At 35.5% G+C, this 12876-nt stretch overlaps 1 protein-coding gene across 1 annotated transcript in view; it reads left to right on the forward strand.

Annotated features, from left to right (window-relative positions):
* The window catches only part of Diaph3 (diaphanous related formin 3), a 446709-nt gene that overhangs the window by 134627 nt on the left and 299206 nt on the right, over positions 1-12876 (forward strand). The window contains exon 9 of the mRNA XM_042685827.1: positions 2715-2820. Coding sequence (XP_042541761.1) covers positions 2715-2820 — 106 coding nt within the window. The remainder of the gene's footprint in view (positions 1-2714; positions 2821-12876) is intronic.

Here is a 12876-nt window from a genome sequence, read left to right on the forward strand (position 1 = left end):
TTCTTATTTAATTTTTCTGTCAGAATTATTTCAAATTGTAGATCATGTGTTTTTCCTTATAGTCACAGACTTATTACTATTTGGAAATTTATATGCAATACAGATTTATACATTTATATATGTGAGAGTACTTTACAGGTTAAGGTTAGAAAATCTTAGACCACATTTGTTAGAGCTAGAACTAAAAGACCACTGATAATTATACACATAAAAACCTTTCCTTATAAAAGATGACTGGGGTTTTGATTATAAAGAGACATTTTAAATGCCTTTGTAAAGGGTAAAACTTGAATAATGAGAAGAAGAGCAGCAGCTCTCGCACAGGATGAAGCCAGGCAGTGGAGGGCTGCACTTACCTGTCAGCCAACCCTGGGCAGCCCCTCTTGCAGCAGGTGGGTTGAGCCCACTCAGATTTTCCTAAATTAGTGTCTAGGTACCAGCCAGATCTGGCTCCCTGTGAACATGTGGGATAATTTTCAGAAGTTTAGCTAAACCCAACTGTAGTCTCAGCTATCAGACTGGGCATTTACCCTGAACTTTCCCTTCAGTTTCCCAATTTGAGTGTGCAAATCTGCAAGTTGATAGGTAGCATGCATGCATGTGTGTTGATATGCATGATTGCTTCTTCCATTTTCCCTTCGATTTCTTTCCTTCCTCCCTGTATCTTCTTTCTTTCTCTATATTACCTCTTCCGCCATCCCCATCTCTGTTTTTCTTTCTCCTTTTAGACTCACTTTCCATTTTCTCATCCCAGTCTTCTTGTCTCTTTCTTTATTCATTTTTCTCTTTATTTTCCCCTCTCTCTCCTTTATTAGTTTTATTGTTTTTTGAGTTCAGAATGGGTACTAAAATGATAAATAACACATAGGTCATATGTTTTTGTCTTCTGATAGCATCTATGGTGGCTAGATACAAAACTGTTCTTTAAAGGAGATGGTGGTATACTTGTTTAAATTACATTTTCGTAATTACTAATTTTGAGTATAATACATTGCTGCTACATGTGTTTGTCTATTACAACTTTATTTCCTTCTAGGCATTTTAAAGCATACTGGTTAAAAGCATTTTAATGTCCCTATGTAGGTCATTTGGTCAGGTCATTGCCTTCCTGCAGAAGTGAGACCTTGAGCAGATTGCTTAAAGTTTTCTTCCTTAGTTTTGTAGTCTATAAAATGGGTTAATATATAGTGCCTATTGAATATAGTTGTTCTATCTATCTATCTATCTATCTATCTATCTATCTATCTATCTATCTATCATCTATCTATCTCTTTCTCTCTCTCTCTCTCTCTCTCTCTCTCTCTCTCTATCCTTTGTAGGCTTAATTCTAGATATCATCATTACTGTTATTTCTTCTCTTTGCTTTTTGGTTGTCCTGTGGACTGAATTTAGGACCTTGTGCTTTCTAGGTAAGCACTCTAATTCATGAACTACACCCCAAATTATTTTTGATTTTGGTTATTTTTCATTTTATATTACATTTTTGGCCTTGTGCTTACATGGATGGAAGGTTCTCCTATCTGTGCCTCTTGCATAGCTGGCATTATAGGTGTGAACCATGCCTTGGTTGTTTATTGGGATTGAGTCTTGCTAATTTTTTTGCCAGGCTAGCCTTGAACTGTGATCTTCCTAATCTCTGCCTCCTGAATAGCTGGGAGTAATAAGTGCGAACCATTGGGCTTAGTTATATATTTCATAAAAGCTAGGATAAAAAGGACTCAATATACAATATATGTATATACAATATATGTATATACAATACTCAATATACTCAATATATGTGTATATACGTTTTAGTTGGTCGTGGGGCTTGAACTCTGGGCATGGGCACTGTTCCTGTGCTCTTCAGCTCAAGGTGAGCGCTCTACTGCTTGAGCCACAGCACCACTTCTGGTTTTCTAGTGGTTTATTGGAGATAAGAGTCTCATGGACTTTCCTGCCTAGGCTGGCTTTGAACCAAGATCCTCAGATCTCAGCCTCCTGAGTAGCTAGGATTATAGGCGTGAGCCACCGGTGTATGTCAGGACTCAATATTTTTCCTATAAAGGAATGATAAATATTTGAGGTGCTGGAACTTCTTATGCTGACTTGAGTGTTACACAGTGTACACACATATTGGTACCCAGAAGATATGTAGAGTTGTTTTGTATAATTTAAAAATTTAAATAAATATAAAGTATTTAATGTTTAGAAAGTAGTTCAAAGAGTGCCTGCTATATAGTAAGCATGTTACAAATGCTAGGTGTAGAATATTTTTTGAGGGATGAGTGAAAACATAAAATGTGCTGAGCACAATACTGTATACAAAACACAGAAAGACAAGAATTATATTTTGTCTGTCAAATGTGAGAACGTGGAAAAGAAAAAATAAATAACCTGAACCTAGAAAAGGGAATTTTATAGAAGGTGAAAGAGTTGAAACTTGGGCAGAGGAAAAGGAGGTAACAGAGGGTGGCGGGAAAGATAGGCACCACTGAAACACTATATCTGCATGTGTAGAAATTCAGTGAAGTCCATTTAGTTACACTAATATGCATTAATAATTGTAAGTAAAGCAGTACATCTGATAGATGCTCTGGGCCCAGCCTGGTACTTCTAAAGTCTTGCTGGTTGCCTAGACACATCATCTCCTTTAGTGGGGTACAGTAATTGAATTATAGCATTTGTGTTATTTGCTCTTGCAAATTAATTAATTCACTGAAAATTTCCAATAGCCTTGAAGAAGTTTTAGAAGCTTTAACTTCTGCTGGAGAAGAAAGAAAAATCGACAGATTTTCTTCTATTGTGGAAGGCCTTAAGCACAATTCAGTTCAACTGCAAGTAAGTTTCATGTATATAAAATACATTTTTAGGTAACATTACGTAATATTGTTTTATAACTGTTTAATGAATTGGCTGGTATGTAATGATCACATTATGTAACTTTGGACACAGCTTAATATTCTTATCACGTTTTTAATAAACGTACATAATTCCAATTTGCACTAAGTGATAGTTTGACTTAGCAATACGTACTGGCAACTCCTGTGACAACTTTCATTACTTTACTTTTTCTAGCAGTATAAGACATGTGATCATAGCCCAATGAATTGTTTATCCTGTTGATCTAATTGTGATTAAAAGCTGCTTTTCTCATCATATGAATTACAGATTTTTATTGTTTTAATAATTCTACGTGATGCATTTTCGCAAAATATTTTTCTTGTAAAGTCACATTTAGACTTAATTTCTACATGCCCCAATCACTTATAACCATAGATGGTATATGCATTCAAGCTTAATAACTAATGTTTAATGTTTCTCCTTTTAAAAATGATTTTTTTTTTATATCAGACTTAAAGTCAGTACCTGGGCACTGTCTTTTAGCTTTATTCTCCTCAAAGCTGGCACTATACTGTACCATTTCAGCCACAGTTGTACTTCCAGACTTATTGTGCTTAATTAAAGAGTCTCATGGACTTTCTTATCTGGGCTGGCTTTGAATTGTGATCCTCAGATTTTAGCTGAGTAGCTAGTATGAATGGTTGCTTCATGGTTGCTTCTCTGCTCCTTATTTTCCCCTACATTAAAGAATTCCTATAACTTCTAGATTTTCTGTGCTGTTGATTAAAAGTTGACAATGGGAATAATTATTCTAAATTCTTATTTTCGCTGTTAAATCATTGTGTTGTAGTTGTATTCTTTAATAATAGTCTCTCACTATTATTAAGCCTAATATTTGAAGTACCTTGTGCTCTAGAAGTGGAAGGTACTATTTCAGTTGTAGATGTAGCTCAGTAGTGGGATGTTGTCATAGAAAACCCAAAGCCATACGATTGCTCCCTGGCATTAAAAGGTTGGGAGAAAGTGGGAGAGTACCATTTTCTAGAAAGGTAATTTAGCTTTCTTCTCCTAACTCTCCCACCCATAAAAAGGTAAAATGGATTTGATTTTCTGTGCAATATTGATTATTTTCTTCTACTTCCTTTAAAATTATTCATACTTTAGTAATGTTTTCTTCTCTAAGACGTGTCTGCGTTTTCCACAAATAAACTAGATTTTAGAACTCGCTTTCTATCAGTTTTCCCATAAAGCTCTAAATGCCCATTTTATTCTATTAGTTATCTAATTTGCATTTATTAAAATGTACTAGTATGCATATTAACACATCATCAAATCAAAAATAAAACTTGTTACTGAATATAATAGAAATCAGTTGTTTGCTTTTAAATTGATAGAATATAGTAAAATAAAGAATAGTAAGATTTTTTTTATTAATAAGTATATTTGTAACAAAGTACTTTTTAAAGAAAATTATTACATTTTCTTTATTGTCTGATAATAAAGATAATCTGAGTGACTGTAATTATAATAAATTGAGCTTATTTTTTTTCCCATATGATGTGGTTGAGTGAGGAAATGAAGAATTATAGAGCTGAAAATGTATAAAGTCTTCTCAGGCACTAGTTTTCTGTTTAAGACCATACAAAAATTAGACATAAGAGTAGATACAATTCAGTGTCTTTTCTGAGATATGTCAGATAGTGTTCTTCAGCAGAAAATGATACTCTATGCTTTCTAGAGTTTGTGGTAGTCGCTCACGGCCATACCACCTGAATGCGCCTGATCTCGTCTAGAGTTTGTGGTGGGCTCCAGGGATCACATGTGAATGATGAACAGGCCCAGGAACAAATGGCAGTGTGTTCTAATAGACACATTGCTCTGTTCAATACTGAAGCCTCTGTGGGCAGACTTTCCACTACATCTAGTCAGAGAACCCAACTTCCCACCCAACTGCTTATCCATGCTTTACAATGGGATCCTTCCTCTGTTGGCCAGGATTTCCTAGAAGAGGGCTAGAGGAAGACTAGTCTCATTTCTGTCATACTTCACTTTTGCTCTTATTTTGTTTTCTCTTCTCACATTCTTTTGCTACTTGGGGGTCTTCTTTCTTTGTTTTGTCATTGTTGTACTTTGGTCAGGGGTCAAAAACATTATCTGGATTCCAAAGTTTGTTGAAACTCTTGTTTGTCATAAGGCTAATGGAATTATAGTTTTTGTTAGGAAAGGAGCATGGGAAGCCTTGTGAGTTGTTTTTGCTTTTTCTCAATTTCACAGTTCCTTTGGACCTACTACTAGGAATTTCAAGAACATGAGATTTCTGAGGGATTCTACTACTTAGGTCATTTTTTTTTTTTTTTTTTAATCCATTGTGGGGCTTGAACTCTGGACCTAGGCGCTGCCCCTCAGCTCAAGGCAAGCCCTCTACTGCTTGAGCCACAGCTCCACTTCTGGGATTCTACTACTTATAAACTGACATGGAAACTTTCATAGTTTTATAAGTGCTGTTGGTATACACAATCTCTTGGATTAAAGTCACAAGAATTTTGTTATCCACAGCAATAGTAACAGTTACAAGTGCTAGCTTGTTATCAGCCCCATTATGCAGTTCCATTTGTATGAAGGTCGGATTGAAGCAGGCAAGTGGTGAGGTACCCACAGGTAACATGATCCTGTGTTACCATGGGCAGCAGTTACCCTGGTCTGATTGCTGTAGATGGTTAAAATCAGAATTTAATGAAGGCTACTGGTAATGAGTATTATAAGTAGCAGGAAAAGGCCATGCTGAAGGATGAAATTCAGCCCTACTTTTCAGCTTTCATATCCCAAACCAATGAATGGTCAGGTTCAAGCTTAAGATACATGCTAGAGCCTTTTGATTTTTCCACTTGACTGGAGATGTTCATTTACACACAGAATGATGGAGATAGCATAGACTTTGCCCTTCTCAGTGAAGAGGTGGTGCTGTCTGGTGCTGTTAGGGTGTCATTGCTGACTTTTGCTGAAGCCAGGGACAAGTTGCTTGATTACATGACTCCCACTGAAAGGATAACTGCCTGTTACCAAGGGAAGTCTGAGCTGGGAGTGATCTCCAAAATTGCCTGAGGGCTACATGGTATTTTCTTTAAAAGAGAGGCAAGTTGATGTCTTTATCTCTGCTTAAGATTCATGGTCCAGAAGGTCCAAGTGGTTCTCTTGGGAGGAACATGTATAGGGAACTCTGAAGCTGAGCTATAAAAACTAGAAAAGGTTTGAAAGGTTGAGACACTGTCTCAACAGCACTTGGAACAGTAATAGTTGGCCATGGAAGAGTTAAACCGACAGCTCTGGAGAGGGTGAAGAAACTGGGGTATCACCCCTTCCCTTGACTGTCTCCCCCCCCCCCCCCTTTCTTTAGGCTTGTAGCTGTGGTGGGGACCTTGTAGGCTGGACCTTCACAGCTTAACCTCGGACTAGATAAGAGGACATCATATCTGGACTTTCCCTGGGCTGCAGTCATTTGTCTCAAAAGAATAAGGGAACCAGTGTGTCTCACAAACTGTTTTAACTCTGATTGTAATATTAATATAGATGCTTTATGTTTTGCATGTATCCTTGGTAACCTTCCCTATGTTTACTCAGATAAATAATGCTTGTTTTTGGGGACTTGGTGCCCAACTGCCAGAGAGCCTGAACCTCTCTGATTATCATCTCTCATCCCTAATTTTCTCTCTCTCTCTCTCTCTCTCTCTCTCTCTCTCTCTCTCTCTCTCTCTCTCTCTCTCTCCCTCTCCTTTCTCTTTCTCTGCATCGTGGTAATGTGGCTTGAACCTGTTAGGTTTTTTAAAAGAGGTGGCCTAGTAAGGAGTACACCACGCACGTGGTATTCAGGTAAGGGGTAGGTTTCTTCATAGGTCCGGCTGGCACCAGGCCATGTTAGCACTCAGCGGCTGGGAAAGGCCTGGAAATAAGGCCTGGGCTAGGCCTTATCTAGGGCAGGGCTGGGAAAGGTGTGGCCACATCAAATCCAGATGTGACCTCAGTGGATTCAGTTGTGACCTCTTCCAGGTGTGTCAGTTGCCTAGGTAATACAGATACTGGGCGGAGACTTTGCTGCGAGGAGGGTGGAGTCTGCTCGCCATCCAGGAGAGGACCTTATAGAACCCAGGTCCTGATGCCAAGCCTTAGCTGTTTTTTATTTAAGACTGGTCCACTACCACTTGAGCTCTACTTTAAGCCCTTGGGTAGTTAATTAGAGATAAGAGTCTCATTGACTTTCTTGTGCAGGCTGGCTTTGAACCACAATCCTGAGATCACAGCCTTTTGAGTAGCTATGATTATAGTTATGAGCTACCAGCATCCCGCTCAGCTAAGGTTATATGTTTTCTTTCATTTATACTCTTTTCCCTTTATATGCTACAAAGCCACCTAAATTTTATTTGGTTCTTCCTGTAATGATTGGTCATATCTTGGTTTTTTAAAAAAAATTATCTCTCCATCCCAAGTCACTGTCAACTAAAGTTATTTTTAATTTCAAACAAATTGCTTTCACATTTAATGAAGAGACAATGAAAATGTAGAGTATTGGTAAAGGTTTTATTTTTAGGACATTGTTTAGACATCCCAGAAAAATGTAGAAATAAATTTATCTTAATTCTTCTTTGTTTTGGCTACTGTGTTAATTGAGGTTAGCTTTTGTAGGACTAACCTACGAACAGGTATCAACAAAGATCCATTGAAATGCATCAGTAAGCAATATGCCATCATGCTAAAAAAAACCCAGTAAAAAAATATCCTAATGTGAACTCATTTTCATGTAGAGCATATCTTTAAGAAGCTAGTGGTGAACATTATCTAGAATTCACTATGAGTTTTCTAAGACTCCTAAATACATAGTTTTGGAAATGCCATTATAGACCACTACATTGATTTGCTTCACTAATGTTTTAAATGGCACTACAAAATCTTACAATTCAATAATTAGTTATCCAGTGATTTCTTGGCACTGGGCTCTGCCTGATATCAGAACTACAAAGATGAATGAACTACAATTCTGCCCTGTAGAAGCTTATATTTAAAACTATGTAACATTTAATGTCAAGATTATATTGCTATCAGTTTTGGCAAAGTTTATGGGAAGATATAGAAGAAATTAACGGTGTCTAGGGACTGTCTTGAATAAATATTTCTAAAAATCTAAGTTGGTCTCCACTATTCCTGCTGATGTAAATTATAGCTCCCTGAGTACTGAATTCATTTGTCTGAGTCTGTCTGTGGGGCATATGCAAATTTCAAGCTCTGATTTGTTCTTTTACTGAATCTATCATTTATAGAGCATTCAATTGGGAGTATAAATAAAATTACACAACTCTACATCTGCTGGTATACTTTTCTGTTTCTGTGTTAGACTACATTATGTAGTCTGTTTAGAGTTTTTATTCTGAATTAATACATGTATATAGAATTTTAAAATCTTTAGAGTTTATTTGTACTACTACAGGCAAAAATATTTTTCTATAAGTATCATTTAGTCATCTTAAGTTGATAAATGTGAGCTTTTGATTGTGCAGAGAGACAGATGATTTCTGCTGTGGGGTAGGGAAGATGAATAGCAGTCTAAACTGTATCTTCCAGCCCCAGATAATAACTATTTGCAGATTTTGATAGAATTTGTATTTAAGTATTTTATTGGTATTTGTTGCCAAATTGGAATCAGCTCCTGAAGCTGCTGTTTTTATAGTATAGTATAGTCCTTATTTTACTTATATGAGCATCTACTCACATCCAAGAGGAATAAGTTAACCCAGACATGCACTTTCTAAGGTCACATGATTTTGTGCTTCTTAGATTATTTTCTAACCTTTTTGGTTAGAAAATAAGTTTGAAAATATTTGCTCAGCATAGTCATGTAGGAAGCATCTGCTCTGGTAGCCTCTGTAAACATAAGATAGGCCTTGTTGATGAACTCAGGCATTGAATGTGTTAGTGTACCTTAAGCTTGTCTATTTGAAAATAGAAACTAAAGGTGAAAAGTACATCAGGTGTTTATTTTTTTCTCATATTTGTGCTGAGCTGAGTAATAGACAGCAGTAAGTTGTGTACTGGAGGGAATTTAGGTGACATATATTCATATATGGAAAAAAATTTATTCATTTTCAAGGTCAAGAAGCTACTCTGTGGATTTAGTGATTCTGACAGTGGTACAATGCTCTGGCCTGTCCACTTTTTTCTATTTCCTTTGAACATTTTATTTGCTTTTACAATTACTTTGACTGGCTCAGTTTACACACACATTGAATATCTTTGACATTTCCGTTTGTATTATTTATTATAGTATCTTCTGTTAAGTTTTTACCTTCTAGACCATCCTGTGGCAGACATTTGCCTTGCTTTTTGTAATTGGGTAGTTGGTCTCAGTTATTATACTATTGGTGTCTTGGAGTAATCTTCAACTATACTAAATCCTGAAATGGATCCAGACCCTTTCACCCCTCCAGGGAGAAGTTATATTGTTCAAGATACTGTTTGTATGTTAGAACTTTTTTTAAAATATTTTTTTAATTGTAAAAATAGTATACAGAGGGGTTACAGTTACATGAGTAAGGTAATAAGTACATTTCCTATCTAGCATTGTTATCTCCTCCGTTGTTTCCCCTACCATCCCTTCCCTCCCTACCTTCTCAACTCCTCCCTCCCTCCCCCACAGAAGTTGTAAAGTTCATTTTCAATATAGTGTCTTGTACATCTCATTGTAACAATGGGTTAACTTATATCCCTATTTAAGCATTTTGTTTTTTCCCTTCCCCTTCCCAAATTAGCAAAGGGTATATACAAGATGCAGGACACCAGAATCAAATACAGTGAAAACAGGGGTTATACCATGGGGAAAGAACATATAAAAGAAACAACAAAATCACATAGTACAATATAAGTACAGTGTTAGAATTTTTTTAATGATTGGGAAGAGAGTCTAGAGATGTGTCTTTAAATATACTTATTTAATGTGAAAATCATGGACAGTTTATATATAAAGATGCATGTGAACCAAGGAGGGGACCATTTTAGAGGCAATTGCATTTTATACTTTAGTTTACTGGTTATATGTGGTACCTTTAAGAAGACAAGTCCTTGGCTGCTTAAAAAATTGCTCTATCCGCTAGCCTTGAGCTGAAGAGCTGAGGGACAGTATCCAGGCCCAGAGTTCACGCCCCACGACTGGACCCAAAAAAAATAAAAAAATTAAAAAAGCTAAAAAAAAAAAAAAAATTGCTCTATCTTTCTGACCAAATGATTTTTGTTAAGTCATCGGTGTTTCTGTTTGGTCATATGGGGTAGCTGTTTATTGGTCCATATCTTACTTGCATGCAGTGGTGCATTTAATCAGTCTCTTCATGTTTTGCTCTCTTTCCGTTTCCCCAGAGTACTACAATTACCTTCTTTTCTCCTGATTGGTTTTTTACTTGTAATTTATTTACCCAAATTCTCAGCAAATTGAAATCTTCCCTTTAAGTGCCCTATTAAGTTCTTAAAAGTTCTTAGTGCCACCAAGTTTTTATACCTTCTTGTGGCCTCTGTTTCCTGTCACCCTCACCTGCTTTCTAATTGTCAAATTTGAATTGCTTACAACTAACTTGAAGGGATCATATCTTTGAGCATGTTAACTCATTTGCTCAGGGCTCCGGTGGTCAAACCTGTAATCCTAGATATTAAGGTTCTAAAGATTGTGATTTTAAGCCAGACAGGGCAGGAAAGTCCATGAAAAGCTCATCTCCAAATAACCACTAAAAAGCTGAAGTGGAGCTGTGGCTCAAGTGGTAGAGCACTACCCTTCATCAAAAAAGCTCAGGGAAAAGTATAGGCCCTGAGTTCGAGGCTCAGAATTGGAACACACACATACACACAGCTATATGTATACACACAGACACATATACATTTGTTTTCTTATCTATTAGAGTCCATCATTCTTCCCTTTTAATCTTAGAGGTTTTATTAGCTAGTGTCTGTTTCCATTTAGTACCTACAGTTCCTTCTATATGCAATATAAACCTTCTGAGAGATAGTTTGTTGTCATTTTATCTGTTTACTTTTATTTGAGCAGAAAACATGTCATGTTTCTTTTTATAGTTTTAGATTCTTTTTCTGTTTCTAAGAATTGATAGGGTATAGACTTAGGAACATAGCAATAGTGGGTACTAAGTACAATTAGTTGTTTTAACAGTTCTTTATCTCTTAGCATAAGTGGTAACAAAGGTTTCTAGGTTTTGAAGGAACTCTTTGCTCTTTACTTTGGTTATAGAAATTGGGAGTAGGGGACGTAGGAGAAAAATGAGGGAAGGGGTAAGAAGTTTGACAAGAAATATACGTATTACCTTACTTATGTAAGTGTAACGCCTCTGTACATCACCTTGATAATAATAAAAGATTTGAAGAAAAAAATAAAAAAATCAGTATGTTTTGGTATTTGCATGTAATATTCAGATAATTTGTATGGTTATTGACCATAATAATTACAGATTATCATTAGGCTTGGAAAATGACTTTATTGATTTAACTTGGTTATATTGTTTATATTCCTAATTTTCTTTGCATCTTTAAATATTTCGTGGAAATAATTTGGCTCATACTTTATCTTTCATTTTCATGCTACTATTGTCTATATCAGCTGCTCTTCATTTAAGTGGTATTTTTTACTAAGTTTTTATTGCTTAATTTTGTTATTTTCTATGAGTAACAAAAATTTTAGTTTTTTTTTAGAATCCGAGTTAGTTTGTCAGAATAGATTGATTTAATTTTTCAGAATATAGGGAAATAATATGCCTATAAATGTATATATGAAACACTTCAAGGCCTTTGAAAATGAAATGGTTTTACTGAAGAAAGTAAATACTGTTTGTGGGTACCAAGTAAGAAAGTAGAAGGAATACATTTTAAACTTGACTTTTTGACATGAAATGGTTACAGTTGAGTGAGTATGTACTCGAAAGGTACTGACATTTTCTTTTTCTTTTTTAAAGTATGATACATTTTTTCTCTTATGTCTTCTGGCACACTTCCAACTCCTACCTTAAACAATCTTAAGTTTTGACAGTAGAGGCATGCTGGTCAGATTTTAGTGTTTAGATATCAAATATAACAATTACTATATATTTCAACCAGCAGGAACTAAGACCCCCGTTGGTGTCTTAATCCAAAAAAGGCATTTTAAATTCATATAAACCCTGCCTTAAGGGATGGAAAAGAAGACAATTTTATGAACAGCATGAGGTTAAACATATTGATCAGTAGTCCAATAGTTCTCGCTACACTTTGGGTAGAATGTAGACAGAAAAATAACATTATCAACAACAGAGAATTCTTTGCTTCTCGAGAGAGAATCTGTTTTGCTATTTTTTTAATGGATTTTGAATCATGAAAGGTATGTTTTCAACCAGGGATAAAAAAAGTTCAAGAAGTTGTAGGATTGGAGTGTAAAATTCAACCAAAATGTTTTGTAATTTTTTTTGAAAAATAAGCTATATATTAAAGTTTTTAGTAAGCTATTTGTAATATATTTTGTGTTAAGAGACATAGCATACATTAATTCTCAATTTTTACCTAAGTAAGAGTACTGTTGCCTGGAAAATGAACGTCCGTAGCTCAATTACACAGTGTTCATTAAATGGTCTTTGATGACAGTAGTCCTATTAATTAGATTCAGGATGTTGTTGACTTTGAGGTCATTTGAAATTTCAGTCTCTTTTGATGAGGGGGATATAATTTTTATTGTCCTATTTTAGTCATTATCAATCTGATCAGATATTTATAGTATTCACCTAGGGTATGTTCAGTTTCTATTGTATATGTGTTGAATGGTATCACTAGGCCAGGCATTAATTTTTACTTGCATTTTTAATGGAGGCCTAACAATGTTTAATGTCTTGGCTTCTTTGCATCAGATCTGCCCCAAATAAGTGACAAAAAATTTCATTGAAACTGTATTTCCTCTATCATTTATAATTGACTAAATATTTCCTTACAATTTATTATGGCAATAGGTTTTTCTGTGTAGAAGATATTTGATAATACCTGTAACAAAAC

The sequence above is a fragment of the Dipodomys spectabilis genome, unplaced genomic scaffold (genome assembly GCF_019054845.1).
Source record: "Dipodomys spectabilis isolate Male_0828 unplaced genomic scaffold, ASM1905484v1 ptg000095l, whole genome shotgun sequence".
Classification (NCBI taxonomy): Eukaryota; Metazoa; Chordata; class Mammalia; order Rodentia; family Heteromyidae; genus Dipodomys; species Dipodomys spectabilis.